General features: G+C 39.7%; 1 protein-coding gene across 13 annotated transcripts in view; it reads right to left on the reverse strand.

The window, feature by feature from the left end:
- Positions 1 to 22,804, reverse strand: part of MAST4 (microtubule associated serine/threonine kinase family member 4) — a gene marked incomplete at its 5' end in the record, with an annotated part of 197,844 nt that overhangs the window by 166,561 nt on the left and 8,479 nt on the right. For all 13 annotated transcript variants that reach the window (XM_083403588.1, XM_083403581.1, XM_083403589.1 and 10 more), the window contains one exon: positions 4,973 to 5,126. In XM_083403588.1, the coding sequence (XP_083259714.1) occupies positions 4,973 to 5,126 (154 nt within the window). The remainder of the gene's footprint in view (positions 1 to 4,972; positions 5,127 to 22,804) is intronic.

The raw sequence follows: 22,804 nt of genomic DNA on the forward strand, positions 1-22,804 counted from the left end.
CTACATACAAAAGGGGGGGTTGCTATTCTGTTTTAATCTACTGTAAATCACTTAGAGATCTATTATTATTAAAAGATGTTTCTTTATTAATGTATTTATGGTAACACTATCAGATTTGGACTACCTTGGGATGTGAATGTATTGAATATTGCTGGTAAGTTTTATGCTCACTTTGATATATTTTAAGTGAATTGTTAATTTCTGCAGTCATGTTATAACTTTAGTAAGTATTATACCTGTGTATTATTATTGTAGACTTATTTTCTGTGAACCACCAACTATTCGTGGAGAATACATTATACTGTATAAATAAACTGATTGACTTAAAGAAAGATCTAGAGCAGCTGTTTTTAAGTAAACAATTAAAAAGATTGCCTGGTGCATATATATGCCTATATGTTTATGAATACATATGTGATATTAGGGCAGTTGGCTAGAAGACAGTCTGTAAGAAAAAATGCACGTTCTAGGTAAATCACCACATTTTCAAAAATAACATTAAACTGAACTGTTCTTGGCTGCTGAATACATGCTTGGCTGCTGAATCCTAATGGGAATTATCCCCCTTTCTTTCCAGAGACATGGAAATGGCTTTAAAAACAACTATTATCACAAGAGCACAGAATCTAGACACTATCTAACCAGAACTAAAGACTTAAGGCCCATTAATTTCATTACTGATTTATTATTTTTATTATTTTTTAAAAAGAGTAAAAGCTTAAGGCTACAATCCTATGCACCATTACCTGGATTAAGTCCTACTGACCTCTGAGTAGACATGCCTAGGATTGCACAGTAATTCTCCCATTGATATGAGTCTTAGAAGTACTTAACTTTGACTGTATCGTGCTATGTATTTAAGCTCAGTAATGCAGGAAGTAAATGTTAAGATAATCTGCATCAAACAATGATTTCTTCAAATGACTGTATTTAACTTGAAGGATAGGAGCAGTAAGAGGATAAATCCCTTCTCAATCTGATCACCAGAGACCCTAGCAACTAAGACTCTAAGACATCACTTTTATTAGTACAAACTGTTGTAGCGCCAGCAGGGTGAAAAAAGAAATATGTAAATGTTAGTGCTTGTTTTTACAATAATGTATGCAGAATTAATGCAACCATCCCCATTAGACTTAATAGAAAAATAAAACAATTGATTAATTTTAAAACCATTGTTATGAAACCCTTCATTATTGTTATCTTGGTTCCTTGTAGTTACATCAAGAAACTTTATTTAAATCCAGTTTGGGAGGAATACCAGCAGGCATTTAAAAAGCATGTTGCTGTTTAATTCATGCATCATTTGCTGCTTACAACTTAAGGAAATTAGCATCTGTCAAGTGTATTACTTAGCTGCATATGGTTAAAATTAACGGACAATGCTTCTTTCCCTGCCAGATTTAAAAAAGAGATAAACATTTTCCCCCAATCTGTCCATTAAAGCTGATATAATTCAATCAAAGCTAGAAGTACAGATGACTTAATTGTGTTGTCCTTGGCCACGGCATTGTACAGAACCCCCATTAACAAAATTCAGCACTTTCATGCCCCTTCCTCCACACAGTAATAAAACCTATCTAGCTCATATTATTGAGGTGCTAAAATATCCTCAATAGTTTGGGATAATTGCCCAGTTAACATTTACAATTAGTGTTATTTTAATTCTTTGCTCTTTCAGAATGACTACTGCTATTTCACTATGATCTGTAATAAAGGAAGAAATGAGTTTCAGCTGAACCTTAAGCCACAATTAATGCCATAAACGTCCATCAATGAAAACTCTTCAGAAATGGCTTAGAGAGTGGCAGAAGCATGCTACTTTGGACAAAGTGGCCTGTTTCTTAAACAAAAGTTTTTCAAGTTTCATGCATTTATTCTTCCAGTTTACAGCAAGGTCCTGAAACTGCCTTAAATTACATCCAGGCTGGGGAATCTTTGGCCCACAGATGTTGCTGTACTAGAACTCCCATCAGGCCCAGCCAGTGGCTAGGAAGAAGGGAGCTATAGCTCAGCAACATCTAGAGAACCACAGGTTCCCCACCTCTGAGTTACACAAACACCAAAGCAACTTTCACAAATTTCAATTAAAACAAGAAGTATTGGGGGAAATAACACTCTGCCCCAACAGCACAAGAACACAGGAATAGTTCTTCTGCTGCATTACTCCAAGGATCTATCTAGTCCAGGATCCTGCTGTCAACACACACTACCCAGTCAGCAGGGCATAAATACAACAGGCATTGAATGTTTGTTCTCAGTACATGAGATTCAGCGTCTGCCTCTGAACACGGGTGTTACATTATTCTGCTATCATAGCTAATTGTTCAATTCTTCTTTAGAGTCATCAAATAACATCTTATGGCAGCAAACATCATAATTTAAATATGTGTTGTGTAAAAAGCTACTTTCATTTATCTATCCTAAACCTAATGTTAAAGTTAATTCCAGTGCTATCTAGGGATCAGCTGGAGGTCAGGGAGTGGTATTCCCCATCACTCTCTCTATACCACTCAGTTTTGTATTTTCATGGTTTGTTCGTGGCTAGACAAACCACAAACCTGGATTCAGACACGACACTAAACCAAACCATGGCTTAGCTCAGGATAGTACAGGATGAAGGGAGACGCGAAGCAGCCACAATGTTTGCTCCATGCATTCATATAAACGTTCACTCACACTTAGCCATGGTTTGGCTTAGCATTACATACAAACTGAGCCACTGACTTAAACGGCATAGAATTAGTTAGATTGCATTTTAATGCCTGAAATTGCTACACAGCATAGTAACCAAATTAAAGGCATTTCACCTTTATTTTTATTTATTATATATAAATAAGGTAAAGTCAATTTCAGCATTGTAAAATATCTTAGCATGATGAACAAAAACATTTAAGCTACTACAATGCAATACTGCTCTATAATAAGTAATAGAAAGGAAATAAAGTCACACATTTTAGTTCACTTTGAACCTAGTTAGACACAGCGCTCTTCACCTCCAGCCCATTTAGAAAGCCATTATTTTCTATCTTGAATTCCACTTTCAGCATAGCCTACTAAGCCTGTGGAGCATTCTCAATTCTGACAATTTAAGCCCGAGCCCAAGTGATTGTATAAAGCCCTTTGAAGTTACTTCAGCTCATGAAACCCATTCACTGCAGCAAAGGAGCTTTGCAGTTAACCAGTTTTCCTGCTCCATGACAGGAATAAATCATGCAGCTTTGTTTTCTGCATTTAATATTTTAATAAAGGGAAATCAAGAGCCTTGACTCAGTTCAGCAGTGAATTATAACCAATTAGTTTGAACATATAAATTGCTGTTGATATATTTAATTTAAATAGAGAATTTGTTATTAAAATATATGGTGGTAATTCAGAAACTAACAGCAAAATGGCTACCCACGCTGTACATTAAAAATTGTCGACAGTCTCCTAATACACTTAAATTTAGAATTCATGAATAATTTTATGAAGTGACATGATTGACAAGCTTCTCTCTTGAGATCTATAGCAGCTTCCAGAAAGGCAAGTAGCTAAGAATGTGAAAGTGGCAGGAAGAATCTAGTGAAAAAGTATACAGCTAATTTGACTTCAGAATTCTTCCTTCTCCACCATCAACAGACTTATTGGAAAATGGACAAGTCTCCAACTGACAAAGTTGAGGGGAAATAACTAAAGGTGGAGTACTGAAGGATCAAGTTGTCTGTTTGTAGTAACTGATAATTTCCACTGTAAAGAATTTGCGAAAATGAACATGTTATCCATGGGAAACTAGAGTTTTACTCTAACAACAACAAAAAGTCTTTATAACACACAAAAAATTGCATTATACACATCACTCTCCAAATAGATAGCTGTCACGTCTGCTGGGCATGTTGACATTTTCTGCAGGACATTTTCAGATTCCACTGCTTGGTTTCTGAGTGGCACAACACAGCTCACTCTCAGCATGTATCGTCTATAGGTATCTGACACTGGAAAGGGAGTTCTGATTCCTGAGACACCCCCACCCCCAGGAGCCACAGCAGTACATTCTTAGTGTAATTAAAGGTCCATTGAGTAACTTCTACTTTATGTAAGTAAAAAAAAAAAAAGCAACCCAAAAGCTACCATGATAGTAAATTAGCCTTGCATGTAAGGCCACAAAAGTTACTAACATGCCCTTTTTTTTTTTTTACTAGCCTGCTGGGGCTGGGGAGGGGGGGAAAGACAGGGCTTCATCATTTTGCAAGAGCCAGCTGCAGTTCTGTACTAGGTACATATGATGAACAAAGTGTTCTGCCATTCTTCTACCAGCCTGCTCACTTGCCTGCATACAATTCCTTCTCACCTATGACCAAGAAGCTAGTGTATAATCAATGACAGGGGCCAAATGTGCCCTTCCGCACCATCTACCTGGCCCTTGGGACTCTTGCCACATCACCCCCCTCACTGGCCCTGCTCTGTACTTTCCTTGAGTAATTCTGCCTGGCTGGGGTGTGTCATTGATTTTTTATAATGATTACCTGCTTGCTTGGATAGGGGGTGGGTAGAGAGTTGTGTGTAGAAACTAACCTTCTGTTCAAAGGCAAAATTTACATTTGTTGCTCTGCTCACTTTTGTCTCCAGTCCCACCCACCACTGACATATGGTCTCAGGAAGTTACCCAGAAAGTTACCCAGAAAGGAATGCAGGCCTTACTAAATAATGGGCTGCAATAACCAGTACAATGGATTTTGGTGGGGAGCAGGAGTAATTGCTAATCTTACTTTACAGAGACAGTATCGTGGAGATTCATTAAAATGACTCATGGAGATATCTATCTGTGTTATCCTCTCTAAGTCATCTGTCTATAATCAGTACACAAAACTCTGAGCTTGACTGGTATCTGTTCATATAAATTTTTAAGATCAGGCGTGTTTTCTATAGCAGAGCATTTTTTTTAATACTAAGTATGTATCCATCCTTGGCTATATGGACATGCCATTTTCCTTACCAGTCAGAGCTCCTCCAAGACTTCCTCTTCTAAATGGTCTCCCATCTTCACTGAGTTGCCTTTTAAATTTCAGTGGCTTGCTGGGGCCAGAAGAAACTTCAGGGTTGCTGGATTTCCGAAATGGCATAGATGGAGGTGACAATATACTATCAAGCTGTAAAAAAAAGGGGGGGAAAGCAGAGATGCTGGAGTTAAAATCCATTCTCAACTTGAAATACAGGCAACCTCCATTTACATGAGGATTATGTTCGTGGCTTCCACACATGTTGGTGGAACGTGTGTAAGCTCACTCCGGCCACTTCCGGGTTGTGGCGATGTGCACATGCACGATTGTGCATGCACTGAGGAAGCATAAAATGGTACAGTGGTGCCTCGCAAGACGAAATTAATTCGTTCCGCAAGTCTCTTCATCTAGCGGTTTTTTTGTCTTGCAAAGCAACCCTATTAGCGGATTAGCAGATTAGCGCTATTAGCGGCTATTAGCGGCTATTAAAGGCTTAAGGGATTAGCAGATTAGCTGCTAAAAGGCTATTAGCAGTTTAGTGGCTTAGAAAAAGGGGGTGGGGAGTGAAAAAAAATCTCAAGACTCGCAAGACATTTTCGTCTTGCGAAGCAAGCCCATAGGGAAATTCGTCCTGCGAAGCGCATTGAAAAACGGAAAACCCTTTCGTCTAGCGGGTTTTCCGTCTTGCGAGGCATTCGTCTTGCGGGGTACCACTGTAGTTGTAAAAGATAGGCCATTTGTATGTGTAAAAAAAAAAAGAACGCTTGCTATCTTCAGAGAACACCACATTGCCTTAAGCTATTTAAACAAGGAGAGAGATGGAATGCTAGCAAACCTTCATCTGCCCACAGGCAATATGTTCCCCATACGCACACACACACTTACAAATGAAATTGAAAGCAATTTGAAGGAGGACTATCTGGTCATTGTTCACATCTCATTTTTGCACTTGGAAAGGGCAAGATAAAATACAATTAAATATAGTAAGTTTACATCATATAAAAAACCTACAAGGCCTATTTGAATTGAGATGACAAAATAAATGGCTGTGTAATGTGGAGAGATGCAACTCTCACACCACTTTCAATTATTTAAAAAATATTGTCTGTCAGCTTTTGTTTGAGCTACCTCTGTCACGAATCTGGGTACCAGTACATTGGCAGCTTTATGTTTTCCAAATGTTTCTCATTACTATTTGCCAGTGCTAATCGAAAACTGTTCTGAATATACAATTAGTACAGTACTGTTGTTATTTCAGGATGAAAGCAGAGACTGGCTATACCAAAGCCTTGTTCATGGAATTTTAACTGGTAGCTATATATGCAGAAAAGTTCAAAATGCAGGTGACCATGCAATAAAGTCTCATTGGTCCTTTGCTGCAGTAGGCATCTCTACATGGGAATTGGAACTTTGAATGGGAGATAGAGAGAGGGAGAAGAGTCGATAGAGGGAAAGATGTAACAATTATTATTCATAAAGGATAAAAACAATACCAAGGCAGGTTTGCAAGCAAGTACTTGTCTGCTAGCCTCAGGCAGAGTAAAAAAAGATTCCTAACAGGTGGTATCTGCTGCCTTAGAGCACCCAATTTGCAACAAATATTTAGTATGAGAATGTAGAGATTTTATTTTTATTTTTTTTAAACTAAAATCCATTGAACATCCTCAGTATAAGCCTACTTTTTCTCAGTGGAGTATTTTTCCACCAGAAGTCTCCTGGTTTATTTTATAAAGTAAAAGGTGATCACACCAAATTGCAACTAGTTAGGCTACGTGACCTTATCTTTTGTGTAACATTTCTTGTCCCTGGACCAAGTCATTGTCAAGTGTGAAGTCGCCTGGAATGTTAGCAGTTTACGTTCAGAGTACAATCCTGTGCACACTTACCCATCAAACTTAGCAAAGCTTACAACGTAAACACACATAGGGCCATATGTTATCTGACTATATGTTGTTTCCTTCACTAAGAGGGAGGAAATGGTATGGTTTCCATACAACTCTTTAAGCTTTACTATTGTTGCACGCCACCCCAATCTCCAAGCGGTGCAAGATTCCAGGGGTTCCAAGCACATACCCAGAGTTTGTGTTTGGTTTTGGAATTAGGTACAGTGGAGACTGTTGTGTCTTTGTAATATATGGTTTATTTACACATATATACAATCTGAGCCTCAGTATTAACACCCCAAGAGGTCCTTGCCACAACATTAGAGTCAGAGAGAAATCAAACATTGCTTCCTCTCTCCAGCTTGCTGCTTTTCTTCTAACTTCTGAATTGGGCTTGACTGCCTATAGAGCTATCAGATAGAATGCTGCCAATAGGTTTTACATATCTTTGGGGCCTATTGCTCCAGCCTAAAATATTAACCACATTACTTGTGGATACAGAAAGCTCACCCAATTAAGCTCAACAAAATGGAACTTTCAATTCTACCTGAAAAAGGTACACACAGGGATTTTCTCTGTGTATTCTGTAGTACAGTGGTACCTTGGTTTACAAACTTAATCCGTTCTGGAAGTCCGTTCTTAAACCGAAACCATTCTTAAACCAAGGCGTGCTTTTCCTCATTAGTTAATGAGACCTCCTGCCATCGGTGCCCTTCCACCGTTCCGCTTCCGTTCTTAGACCAAGGTAAAGTTCGCAAACCAGGACACTACTTCTGGTTTTGCGGAGTTCGTAAACTGAACTGTTCGTAAACAGGACTGTTCTTAAACCAAGGTACCACTGTATTTATAAATCTCATGACATAAACTTTTGCAATATATGCATAACCACCTACAGATGAAATTAGAATGAGCTGGTCTCCATCCAGCAAAGTATATAGACGTGTTTTCATGATGTACAGACAAACATATTAAGAATATTAAGCTGGGGGGAATAACATCATGAAAACACATCACTGAATTTTCATATTCTGTTTTAAGCTCCATTTTAACTATATTGCAGCAAGAGATGGAAAAGCCACCAGATGGCACTATATAATTAACAAAATAGAAACAATTCTGTGTGTCTCAAAACTTACTGAATCTTAAACTAACACCAAGTGTATTTAAAAGACACACAAAATAAAGACTACACCCTCAGGGAGAAGAATTTGCATTGGCTATTTTGAATATTTGTAATAAAACAAAAATATATTTAATTTTCCTCTCATACCATCTATTTCTCCATGAAATCAGTCTGTTTCCATCAACATAGCAGCACTATTTTTCTAGAAAAAAAGGGTGCCGGAGCTCATCTCGAGCATCTCCTTTGTTCTCTTATAGTAACAGATTTGCCTGAAGAGAGTCTTTAAAGCTCTTTTGTTGACCTCTTTTGCACTTTCCATTTTTAAGTTCGGAATAGAGTACAGTGGTACCTCTAGTTACAAACTTAATTTGTTCCGGAGGTCTGTTCTTAACCTGGAACTGTTCTTAACTAGAGGCGTGCTTTCGTTAATAGGGCCTCTTGCTGCCACTGCACCGCCGGCACACAATTTCCATTATCATCCTGGGGCAAAGTTCTCAACTCAAGGTAACTCTTCCAGGTTAGCGGAGTTTGTAACCTGAAGCGTTTGTAACTCGAGGTACTGCTTTGGAAGACAATAATCAGGCACCAGAACCACATGACCAGTCCAACAAAGTTGATGTTGAAGAATCATTGCTTCGACACTGGTAATCTTTGCTTCTTCCAGTACAATGGCGTAAGTTTGCCTGCCTTCCCGAGTGATGTGTAAAAATTTTCAGAGACACCGTTGATGGAATCTTTCAAGGAGTTGGAGATGAAGTTTCACAATTATATAGTAAGGTTGGTAGTACAATAGCTTTGTAAACCAGCATTTTGGTTTCCCTGCGAATGTCTCAGTCCTCAAATACTCTGCACTTCAATAGGAAGAAAGCTGCACTCGTAGAGCTCAGGCAATGCTGGATTTTGGCATCAATGTCAGCCTTTGTGGAAAGATAACTGCCCAGGTATTTGTGGTGCTGCAGAGAGGTTGTTTTGTGCTTGTTGGTGTACCACTTTGGGTTTTTTGGATTTTGGGTGATAGGCCAAATTTTTTGTAAGCTTCTGCAAAGATATTTAGGATGGTTTGAAGGTCATCCTCTGAGTGTGCACACACTATGTTGTCATCAACATAATGAAGCTCTATGGTGGAAGTTATGGTAGCCTCACTCTTTGCTTTCAGCCTACTCAGATTAAAGAGCTTTCCATCTATTCAATATATGATTTCTATTCTGGTGGGGGGTTTCCCTTCAACAAAGTGTAGGATCATGGAAATGAAAATAATAGAGTTGGGGTGATAACGCAACTGTTTAATACTGCCTCGCAGTCTCCTGAGCTGACAGAGGTCTTGTCAGAGACAGTGTTGATGACTCCCAGACTGCTCATCCATGCTGAGGTGACTGGCTCTGCGGTAAAACCACTCCTCAAGAAACCCTCCCTATATTTTGAAAATCTAAGTAAAGCCAGTTGCTAATCTCCCCTTCTTGGGCAAGGTTCTTGAGTGGGTGGTTGCAGACCAGATCCAGGCACTCGTAGAAGAAACTGATTTTCTAGCTCCATTTCAACTGGGATTTAGTCTCAGTTTCAGCACATATACTGCTTTGGTCACCCTGAATGATGACTTCTGTAAGGAGAGAGATAAGGGGAATGTGTCCCTGTTAATTCTCCTCAACCTCTCAACAGCTGGCTGGGGAGGAGACTTAGGGGGAAGTGGAAGGCCCAGATTGACAGCTTTACCAGAGCCAGTCTTGCCTATAGGTTTCTCTGTTTTGTATTCTGTTTCCTCAAATAAAGCATCAACCTTACTGCTCATCTCTGAGCTTCCGTACTGACCTGTAGCTGAGCCAACCCTGATAACAGCTTGGGGGTCTTTCTAGATCCATTGCTGTCACTTGAGACTCAGGTGGCTTCGGTGGCACAGAGTGCCTTCCATCAGCTTTGGCTGATAGCCCAGCTGTACCCCTACCTGGACAAAGATAACCTAACTTCTGTTGTCTATGCTCTGGCAATCTCAAAAGATTACTGCAACACGTTACAAGGGGCTGTCTCTGAACATGGTTCAAAAACGCCAATCCTGGCCCAACTGCACTGGCTGCCAATTAGCTTCTGAGCTCAATTTGAAGTGCTCAAGGACTGCAATACCTCAAGGACTGCTTCCTGCCGTCCCCCCCCCACCCCTTATCAACGAACCTGGGCCCTGCGATCATCATTTGAGTCCCTTTTTCATGGCCACACTTTCATGATCTCCTATCAGTCCCACCAGCTCCAAAGCCCACCAGCCACCACTGTCTTGGACCCTTCATATAATACCTTTCATACCACCTCGTAATCCTATGGGAGAAGACTTCCTTTGGGAAAGCTACTCTGTTTCTTAAGAATTCTCTTCCTTAGCCTGGTTAAATACCAGGAAAAAATAGAAAGGTTCCCTAACACAGAAAAAGTTAAGCATAATTTTTCAATGCTCTCAGAAAAATATTGAAAATGTAACTAATATTTATATTCCATAGAAATTATTTTTTAAACTGTTGAATGTCTTATGATAAACCAAATATATATAATTAGACAAATACTAATTTTAAATCAGCCATAATATATTTAGAATACTTTGTATTTATAAGCAACTATTAACATATTTTATATGCATCACCATTGATTTAAACACTGGCTTATTTAAAAAGACAAAAAAATGTGACAGTTTCACAGCCACAGGGTAAAACCAGCAAGCTTGCTTTCAAAGTCACTTTCAATCTTAAGGAAAAGAAATTAAGCACATATTAAAGAGGCATTCATATTCATGGTTTGTTGACACCACCATCATTTGGTTAGTGAAAAATGCTTTAATCTACAAAAGAGAATATGTATTCTTGGGAAGGAGATATTGTATTTACCAGGAATACTAATGAAGTCACCTCAGTTTAGTTCATTTACAAAATCCATTTCTACTCTGTCACCAACACATTTCAAAGCTACCTAAAATGGCTTAATTCGATCAGATACTATGTAGGCTTCAGAAAGCTAATTGTTCATTCAGGTCTATGTACTTCAACCCAAGCTCAATTAGATCTCATTTTCTCCTCTGTTACATTAAAGTATAAAAATACAAATACAAGCTAGCACATTTCTAATCCCAGAGTAAAAAATCTTGAGCTGGAAAACAATGGCTGTGTGCCTGTTCTTCTAGGACTTTTTCTTATCCTCTAGTTTTTCCCATTCCATCCGAGGGAGCTGGTGTTTGTCAACAGACAGATTTGCAGGTCATGTAGCCAGCAGGACTAAACCACTTCTGGCGCAACGGGACACTGTGACGAGTGCCAGAGCGCATGGAAATGCTGTTTACCTTCCTACTGCACCAGTACCTATTTATCTACTTGCACTTTGACCTGCTTTTGAACTGCTAGGTGGGCAGAAGCTGGGACAGAGCAACGGGAGCTCACCCTGTCATATGGATTTGAACTGCTGACCATCAAGAGGCACATCTTAGAGCACAGTGCCACCTATGTCCCTCTAGGGCTTCTAGTGCATCACAGCGGCTTTGCTTTTCCAGAGGATCTATTTGTTTCTGGATAATTATTTCTTGTAGAGATTTGTTTCCTTTTGTTAGAAAAAGTTGCATCTAATATGACCTCTCACAGCTTCCAAATGCACCTATTTAAAAGATATCATACCTTTTCACTTACTTTCTCTGTAAGCTGTAGGCATGGGTAGTGTCCCATTTCACCACTTGAGGCGGAACAGGAACATGGTGCCCCACTGCCCCTGAAGCATCTCTTACCTCTCTTAACCTGGGTTGTGCAACAGCGCCTGTGAAATGGTAGTGGCAGGTTCTGCTGAGATATTACTGAACTATCAGGAGATCTTGTGTGCTTCATTGAAATCTCAAAGGATTATAGTAAAATCTCTCAAGAACTTAGCAGAATACATTGCCAGCCCTGGTTTTAGGCATGCACTAAAATTTGGTGCCATACTGGAGTTACCTAGCAAATGTACCTATGTTGCTAGCTTGCAGAAGTCTACCCAAAACAAATAAGACTTTGCAAGTGTTGCCTGGCCCTCAACGGGATGATCATGGTTGCTCAGTGCTGTATAATAAACGTATCTAATTAACCCCAACACCTATTTCCTTTTATAGAATGCTAGATGTATCACCTATATATCATATCATAACATATATATAAACCATTCCTGGGGCAGGTGGGGCTCATCAACCTGGGAAGGTAGCCCACCTAGGAGATGGAAAACTCTGATCCTAAATCTCCACTGCCCTGCGGGATTTTTTTGGGAAAAGAAAACACTAAGGAGAAAACACTACACAAATCTGGAGCCCCTAATACAGCTAGATGGTGCCAAGCTGGTGCCGAACGTATTGCCCTGCTTTGGGGGGGGGGGCTGCATCAGTGAGGCCAAGAGGTGGGTATGGCCACTTTGATGCTGCTAATGCAGAAGTTTGTCTTAGCCCCCAGAGGCACACTTCATTGTCTCTCGACAGATGGATGCCAACAACAATTAAAGGTAAAGGTACCCCTGTCCGCAGACACTTCCGGGTCACGTGGCCAGCATGACAAGCTGCATCTGGCGAGCCAGCGCAGCACACGGAACTCCGTTTACCTTCCTGCTAGTAAGCGGTCCCTATTTATCTACTTGCACTCGAGGGTGCTTTCGAACTGCTAGGTTGGCAGGCGCTGGGACCGAGCGACGGGAGCGCACCCCACCACGGGGATTCAAACCGCCAACCTTTCGATCGGCAAGTCCTAGGCGCTGAGGCTTTAAACCACAGCGCCACCCGCGTCCCATCCAACAACAATTACATAAATATAAAATACTGGTCAATCTCTTAATATAATAAAACTGTGTGATCCAAACTCTGCAGCATTCCTATATATTTAAATAAATATATTAATTATTCAGGATGTTAAGACAAAGAATAGGAAAAACAAAGCACATGCAGCAGTAAGTGTTGTGCTATTAATTTCCTCATAACAGCAGCACAGCCTAAGGCTATGCCTCCAATGCTTATGCCCGTGTGAAAAAGCTAGGCAGAAGAGCAGGGAGGGAGTGACTGGACAGGTTTTAGAAGAAGAAGCATCCTGGAGGATACAGCTCTCTTCATGTAGATTGTATACACCAAGGGGTTTCACTCTTCCTTATAAAAGATGCCATGTGATTGAGGCAAAAATATTCACTTTATTTATAAGGATGTGCATGCCTCTGGGAGTGTAGCTATCAAGTCATGGGAATAGACAAAGAGGACGGGGGGGGGGGAGTTAGGCATAGAAAAAGCATGTTTTCAATACTTTGAGGGACAGAATCATTTTAGTCAAGAAGATGCCAAGTAGAAGACCTTTCCAGTTGTATCGAGCAGCAAGAGAAAATGGAGAGATTACGGAAAGATTTTAGGTTTGACCAAAAAAACACAAAACGGCCGATAAAATAAGAGGACAAATACAAACAAAGGTAGTTAAGTAATATGCAGTGAATGTAGTGGCCTTCCCTGTACATGATTTGGACCTCAGTTCCCATCAGTCTTAGCTACCACTAAAACAAACATAATAACTGAAGGTCAGAGGTAAGAGGCCTTAGAGCCACCCATGTTGCATGACACAATGGAATAAGCAGCATACATTGTGTTATATCATTTGTTGTTGTTTAGTCGTTTAGTCGTGTCCTACTCTTCGTGACCCCATGGATGAAAGCACGCCAGGCACTTCTGTCTTCCACTGCCTGTCGCAATTTGGTCAAACTCATGCTGGTAGCTTCGAGAACACTATCCAACCTTCTCGTCCTCTGTCGTCCCCTTCTCCTTGTGCCCTCCATCTTTCCCAACATCAGGGTCTTTTCCAGGGAGTCTTCTCTTCTCATCAGGTGGCCAAAGTATTGGAGCCTCAGCTTCACGATCTGTCCTTCCAGTGAGCACTCAGGGCTGATTTCCTTCAGAATAGATCGGTTTGATCTTCTTGCAGTCCATGGGACTCTCAAGAGTCTCCTCCAGCACCATAATTCAAAAGCATCAATTCTTTGCCGATCAGCCTTCTTTATGGTCCAGCTCTCACTTCCATACATCACTATGGAGAGGTTTGATCTTCTTGCAGTCCATATCATTGCATTAATAGTGACCATAGTTATAGTATAATGCAGTCAGTTGTATTCCACAAGAGTTAATTTAAAAAAAGGAAAGGTGATGTTCATGAAAAGTGGCAAGTAACATGAAAATATGCTCCCAGTACTACGGCAATTTCCTACCAAACATACAACTCACATCCCCTAAGTCAGCATCTGCCAAATCATGTTTAGTTTTTAAAAACATCAAACATATAAATCGCTATGTTATCGTGGATTTATTTGCAGGAAGCAGTTTGTTTGCTTAAGGTGCTTGCATAAGGAGCAAGATTCCTTGGTAAAATTAGTGATGTTTTCTGTTGATTCTTACCTTTATTTCTCTTAAAGGAAAGACGTCATTTGATTTCCTCACTACAGCTATAACACACTAAAAACAAATCTACAAAAAAATCTACTATAAATTACAATGAATGAAAAAATAACCAACATGTAGAAGTACTTCATAATTTACTGTTAATACTATGTAATGCCAAGCATCAAGCTAGCAATAAAATAAAACAAATGATAAAGGCATCTGAATAATGTATCATTTTCATATCCACATTTTTATCAAGTCATAAAAAATTAGTATTTTGCCTAGCTTATCAAGAGTTCTACCATAATCCTAGGACTCTCAAGAAACTGCACTTCCTTTCCAAATGAGAAAAGAAAAAGAAATAATTTCAAGCCCTACAACTGTAGCTTGAAATGACAATAAAAAAAATTAAGTGAGTGAAGATTATGTACCAAGTGAAAGAAAAGAACATTTCCTATTCCTGATGCTCTCTGGGGAAGCCCAAACTCCTCTCTGATCAGGAAGCAAAACAAGCATTTCCACAATTACAGCAACAGGAAAGCCTGCCTGATCCTATCCCTAAACCATAAAAACACAAACCTGTAACATACTACCATCCTAGAAAACTATTTCATAGAAAAACAGGACAGTCACATACTATACACCAGGGGTAAGCAAACTTTTTCAGCAGGGGGCCAGTCCACTGTCCCTCAGACCTTTGGGGGGGGGACTATATTTTGGGAAAAAAATATGAACGAATTCCTATGCCCCACAAATAAAAGCACACAATCTACTCATGTAAAAACACGCTGATTCCTAGACCGTCTGCAGGCCAGATTTAGAAGGCAATTGGGCTGGATCCAACCCCTGGGCCTTAGTTTGCCTACCCATGCTATACATCCATTCATCCTAGAAATTCTTAGCACAGTATGAACTAATCTTACATTTCCAGTGTGTGAAATACTTCCATGAAACCACTAGAAACGTCATTTACAAGTTCCCTAGTACAACAGTGATGACCATTCCTGGACTGAGAGCTTAACTACGATAGTTCAGGCAATGGTGACTTTAAAGTTGGATTACTGCTATGCACTCTATGTGGAGTTTGCCTTGCACTTGATCCAGAAGCCGCATTCAGTGCATAATGCTAAAGGTACCATGGGTTAAGAACTTAATTTGTTCTGGAGGTCCGTTTTTAACCTGAAACTGTTCTTAACCTGAGGTACCACTTTAGCTAATGGGGCCTGCCGCCGCCCCATGATTTCTGTTCTCATCCTGAAGCAAAGTTCTTAACCCGAGTTACTATTTCTGAGTTAACGGAGTCTGTAACCTGAAGCGTCTGTAACCCGAGGTACCACTGTATTAGATACTAGCATATTAAAGTTTCCCGCAATCCATTTAAGTATGATACCCCTGCTTTAGTATGGAATAGAACACTCAACCTGTGAAATGATTTTAGATTAACATCAATTTGCTATTTCACAGCTCAAATGATTATATTAAAAAAAATTTGCATAACTATTGTGCCCTTGAAGTATTGAAGGAAGTGCAAGCTATGATCACTTCAGAAACAAAAGTTACAACTCTTGTTGGAAATATCATTTTAAACTATTTTCCCCCATTCTGCATATTACAGTAACAGAAGAATAAAGTAGGCTAAAGAAGCAATAACTTAAAGCTGGAACTTTGCAAACAAATAATCAAGCTTTAAAATTGAAAATCTACTGATTAAGCCACTTAAAACTTTCAGCTCTACTTATAGCACACTCATTAAAAGCCTGTTTACAGTAAATTGAAGTTATTACAGGATATATACCCTTGTACCCAACTTTCTTCAGTAATCTTTATTATTCAGCCATTTCAATAACCACATTGCTTATTTATCTTAGATGGTGGGTGGTCGCGGACCAATTCCAGGCATGCCTGGAGGATGCAGAGCATTTGAACCCCTTCCAGTTGGGTTTCAGGCCCCATCATGGGACTGAAACCACATCGGTCATGCTGGTTGATGATCTCCAGCAGGCTAGGAACAGAGGTGAAAGCTGTTCCCTGGTTCTGCTGGATTGCTCAGCAGCTTTCCATACTGTCGACCACTAGGCCTGGGCAATGTATCAATACGTTGCCCAGAACCAGTATGAGGATCCGACCATGATGGCTGCTTCACCCAGTGGTATATCACAAGTGAAACAGCCGCCACCTCTGCCACCAGCGCCCCTAAGGAGAAACGAACTGCAGGCAGGCACTGGTGGCAGAGAGACTAAGGAGTGGCAGCAGTTTCACTCGCAATATACTGCTGGTAAAAATGCCATCGCGCTCCGGCCATCATTCAACTGAGGGAGGAACAAGCTACACTGACATCTGGCAATGGCATTACATCCAAACTATGGATGCACAAACTTGATCATGAACAAAACTTCCCTTCCAATTGTGGTTTGTTTGAAGTGAAAGAAACCACAATCCCCAATTCAGATATGATGCTAAGCAAACAATAATGGGTTGTTGTTCTCACTCATGCTAAGCAGGAGCCGTCTAAGATTAACTACTATCATAATGTGCCAAAGTTAAGAGAATTGTGTAAATGTACAAGTGTGCAAGAGCACAATCCTACAAATTCACTCCACACACTATAAGAGTGAAATTAGCACAGTGCTAATAGCAGCTTCAGGACCAGGATTTTCATTAGGACCACAGCAGGGGAGAAAAGGGTAAGTTCTTTCTCCCTTCTTGAGGCAGCCTCAGTTCTGATCAGGCTGCCTACACCTACTGTTTTGACTTTTTTAAAATGAAGATGTAATGTAACATGTACTTTAGCCCTAAATTAGAACCACATCAATTGCAGCTTTACACAGTTTATTCTCAGCAAGGCACATTTCCACAGCAAAACACACACATTAAGCAGTTGGAATTATCTCTGTGCAAAGTAAGATTTTAGATTCCCCAGAGCAGTTTTGAGGAACACAAAAAGAACAAACATTGGAAATTTTTAACTCTACTGAATGTTACAAGCTTTGGAAGAAATAAGATTTACAAAATGCTTTAAACTATTGCAATAACCACTGCAATAAGTAGTAACAAAATGTGTTTCCAGTATAATGAAACCTCTTCAACCTCAATGTATGTCATGCTAGACTTTATAAATTCTATGTAAACAAAACAAAACACAACCAGAAGCTTATATAGTACTACAAGCAAGATCCATCACTTTAAATTCCAGCTGTAGGTGAACTGCAACGCTATAGAATTCACCATGTCTCTTTTTTATATATTCACATTTTAGAAGAGGCCAGTTATTTTGTACTCTGGTATCTCTACTCAAGTACAAAATATAAAGTGATGATTGGCCCTTAGTATTCTAGACAAAAGCCTTGCCATGGAAGCAGGCTTGTTTTCTAGCTTCCTGGTGACTTCCATCAACCATTCAACATGAAAGCATTTATTTCTGTAGTGCTGTTAATCCCTTCAAGGTATAAAACAAACATTCCAGATTTATGCATTGCTATTATGTTATGTCAAACATTATGTTAAAAAGATCAGTTCCATTTATAAAACATGACAGCTGTGGCTTCATTAACATTAAGGAGCTGTTTTAATGACTCAGGATTGGATTGTAAAGATTAAAAACATAAAGATTAAAAATTAAAAATTTATGAAACTTAGAATTAGAGCTCATCTACTCCTTCCTCCACAACAAAGAACTCAACTTTTTAAAAATAAGTTCTATTAAAAATCAATTTGGTCTGTCTTATCACTCAAAGTATAACTTCTTCCCATGTTGTCACGTCTGCTAACTGCAGGAAGCCAAGCAACTCAAACTTTAGATCAGCATAGTTGACCATATAATCTGAAAATAATTTAGAGCACAGGACAGCTATTTAAGGCCTTTTTTGAACTTTGACAATTGAGAAAGTTCTCACTTTAGGATATTTAAGGAGACCTGGACATTTATGTCCCAGTGCTCATACCAGTGACATTTGCTGAATTTTTTAAATTTATTTTTTTGTTACAACTGCGCCCCAAGTTCATTGTTGTGATTTCCCCCCTCTTACTAGACAATGAATGTGTATCTGGCAATTTTGTACAGGAGCACTGACCAAACCACAGTATAAAGGAACATAAAAGGTCTTCCAGCCTAATTTTAGAAGCAAAACATGCATATTGGCTAGTAAAAATTAATTAAGAGTTAGTACCTTTTGGAGCTATATACCCAACTGTATATATCCAAAAGCTTACACATTACCCCATCATAAAATTGGCAATGTTCCTCCACTATAAAAGGACCTACTTACAGTCTGCTATCTATTTATTGTGCCTATAGTTCCTCTTTTGTCAGAGAAGTTTGCTGCTAGCATGTCATCACTTTCTTAGATGTCACATGAGAGTCATAGTCCACAAAGCTCTTCACTATTGCTATTGCTGCCATTCTACTTAGCAATGCAGCTAAATGGGATACTTAGAAATATGGCATCTATTAAATATCATCTGCCTTGCTGAGGGGCAAAACATTCAGACTTCACTGAGCGCATTGAACCAGGGGACGCTTACAATATAACAAGAATTATTGAAAACGGACAAAGCTGGAGGCACTCACACATAGGAAATATCGTAGTTATCTAGGAACCATCACAACAGTAAATCATATGGCCTCTAGCAAGCAAAGACTCCCAGAAATCCATGTGAAAGGGCTTAGAGGTAGAAACAATTAAATGACTCTTCCATTACTTTTAAGCACAATTAAGTGTTGCATACCAAGACACAATAATAAATTGTACTGGCTTTTCATCGCAGAACATGGGCTCTTATTTTATCTTTTAATTGTCTTTATTGACAGTGACAGCAATAGAAATGATAAATTAATATTCCTGTTTTTTTGTTTCACTCACCGATCTCTCAAGCTACTTCCAGATGATTAGCCTTTAGCACTACCCAATCATTACACTTCCACTGTAAGCTAATTTTGCTGCATTTGCAGCACCATAATGACCTCCATGGGGCGCAAGCCTGGGCGGTGTGTATGGAGGTCCTGGACCCAGATGACAAGACCCCACTCTCAGCCCCACTGATGTGGTACAAAGGAAAGGAAAGGAAAGCTTGGTTGCAGGAGTTGCCAGAAGGAGGCATACAAGATGCCATCCACGAAAGATGCATGCACACGAAAGCTTATAGCCAGAACAAACTTAGTTTGTCTCTATGGTGCTACTGGACATTTAAAAAAAAAATTTAAATTTATTTTATCAGAATATATGTACATCACATTATGTTCTAGCCACACTAATCAACATGACACAGCTGCTGTAGATGGAGCCATCTGAAGCTCAGCACATTCAATATAATGACCAATGCCATCTTATGATTACTTTTTTTATATATAAAAAAATTAATTATTACCTAAAACAGTTTTCCCAAATATATATTGTTATTAGCTATGCCTATGAAATTGTGTATTGTATGTTTTAAAGTTTTAGGTGTTTTTATTCATTTTATATATGTTTTAGATTTACCGTATTTTTTGCCCCATAGGACGCACTTTTTCCCCTCCAAAAATGAAGGGGAAATGTGTGTGCGTCCTATGGGGTGAATGCAGGCTTTCGCTGAAGCCTGGAGAGCGAGAGGGGTCAGTGCGCACCGACCTCTCTCGCTCTCCAGGCTTCCCACAGATCTCCATAAGCCGCGGGAGCCCTGCACTGGACTCCTGCGGCTTGCGGAAAGTTGCCTGCATCCCGAAGGCTGGGCGTGCTGAGCTCTCCGGCTTGCGGAGAGTTGCCTGTTCTGGGGGCTGGGGAATAATTTTTTCCCCCTTTATTTCCCCCCCCCCAAAAAAAAAACTAGGTGCGCCTTATGGGACGGTGTATCCTATAGGGTGAAAAATACGGTATTTTTAATTGTATCATTTTATCACTTTGGTTTGCCACCCTGGGATCCTCTGGGAGAAGGGTAGGATAATAATTTAATAAATGAATGTTCAACATTTTCCTCCTACACTATTTCCCTCAAAACTGGTATTATAGTACATATATGTTCCCTTGCAAATCAAATGAGAACTTTGCTGGGATTTATAGATCACTTCTCTCTATAGCTTTTTTTTGAGGGGGAGGGAGACACTCCACTGAAAAATATTGTGGCCTGAAAAAATGAAATAGTGCCCAGATTGTGTAATATCTGATCCTTTTTAAGGCAATCTTGATTTCAATTTGCCCTTTAAAAAGGCAAGACCAGTGGGATTTCAGAACCACTGCACACTGCCACTGAATACTAATGGCAACCTGCCATTGACTTTCAATTACAGCTGAAATCACAAACTAAGTAATGCTTGTTTATAAGAGAAAACTAAAAAGTCTGTTACAGAGATTTTGGAGGAAAATGAAGTAGGTCACAAAACAAAGATTTCAAACATATTTATACCATAGTGAAGCAGTTTGTGTCATAAGAGAAACTGAGTATTAACCTCAGACACTGTTTCTCAATGAAGTCCTACTCACAGTTAGACCGATTGAAATCAATGAGCTTAAAGTTACTTAACTCTACTGAATTTAATGGAGCTCTTCCAAGTGTGACTAATGTTGGGTATCACTCAAAATGTGTAAGGTTTTTAAAGTCCCTATCCCCCAAGAGACTTGCTTCTCTAAAGCCAACAGAATAACTTAGGAACATAGGAAGCTACACTATACTTAAACTACAGGTTTATCTAGATCAGTATTGTCTGCACTGATCAACAGTAGCCTTCCATGTTTTCAGATAGGTGTCCCTCCCTGCCTTATCTAGAGATGCAGGAGATTAAACCTAGGACCTAAATTGCTCTACCAATGAAATATGGCCCTTCTCCCAAGTTTGTTTTGGTTGTTTGTTTGTTTGTTTTGGGGGGGGGAGAGAAGCCAAACAATAAAACCTGCCAAAGTATTTTCTAAAACATGGAATCTTGAAAAAGGATGCATAAAGTGTTTGTCTCACTCTGCCATTAAGTTCACAGGGTGATGCTGGTACAGTCACAATTTCTCATTCTAATTTACTTCACAGTATTGTTGAGAGGATTAAATGAGGAAAGAGGAACCGTGTGTGCTGCCCTGATGCCATGAATGATTTAAAAAAACTCCCCTGTAAATGTTATCAATGTGTCTTACCCACCAGTTATACCTGCTTATTTACCCCTGAATACCAATTTGCCCCCAAGTTTGACAAATAAATAATTTGTCATAAATAAGGCTGGCTACCAAACTCTGGTCCTAGCACCAGTTTTTAAAAGACCAATTAGATGCCAAAAACTGATCTGGAAATCAGAAAGAGCTGTCAAAAAACCAATTCAGTGTATGAATAAAACAAGTAGAAGACAACACATAACTAATACACACAGCTGTCACAGGCTCAAATTATTCGGCAAATACCTACAGAAAGAAGTATAACGAAGAGAACAGTAAACTTCCACTAAAATAAATGATTACAATATAGTTTTCTTCATTTATGCCAAGTGTCCAGAACTGCAAATATTAGATGGTGGGGGTGGGGTTGGATTTTCTTATGGGAACAGAATGACTGATGACCCAGCAGATGGGAAAGAGATATTCTAGTCTAACATTTGGCTCAGAACAATCCTCTGCTGTGTTGTCTGCTGTCAGTGCTCTACATTTTATAAAACAACACATTAGTTAGCATTTTTTCAAATGCAATTCTGCCCTTAACACCACTTACATCTTTCTCGGCTGGGCAGGGGAATTGAGTCAGTATGTCAATTCTGCCAAAGTTTCTGTTCTGCTTCCTCCTCATTATCACACCAACACAATGGTTTTTTAAATGGAAGAAGGTGCTACATGATACTACATCAAGGGATGAGTGTCTAAAGGGCTGTATAAACTTCTCAAACTTATTAAATGTTGTCACCCAATAACTGAGACAACACTGCAGAATAAAATGTAAAGTCTCCACTATACTGTAGCTGGTTTCAGGTGGCAAGTATGATCACTTATAAATAGCCTTATTTTAGAAGCGCAATTGTTCTGGACTAAAACCGTGTATGAATCATACTGCTCTAAATCAGGTAAAAGGTAAAAAAGGTAAAGGACCCCTGGACGGTTAAGCCCAGTCAAAGGCAACTACGGGGTGCAGTGCTCATCTCGCTTCAGGCCAAGGGAGCCAGCATTTGTCCAGGCAGCTTTCTGGGTCATGTGGCCAGCATGGCTAAACCGCTTCTGGCGCAATGGAACACCATGACAGAAGCCAGAGTGCACAGAAATGCCATTTACCTTCCCACCGCAGCAGTACCTATTTATCTACTTTCACTGGTGTGCTTTTGAAATGCTAGGTTGGCAGAAGCTGGGACAGAGCAACGGGAGCTCACCACCACCACATGAATTCGAACTGCTGACCTTCCAGTCAGCAAGCCCAAGAGACTCAGTGGTTTACCCCAACTTGAAGGTGATGGCCTCCTCCATGATTGAGAATTCCATGAACAATACAGAACAGCAGCAGCTAG

The sequence above is a fragment of the Podarcis tiliguerta genome (assembly GCF_965153285.1).
Source record: "Podarcis tiliguerta genome assembly, chromosome: 11".
NCBI lineage: Eukaryota > Metazoa > Chordata > Lepidosauria > Squamata > Lacertidae > Podarcis > Podarcis tiliguerta.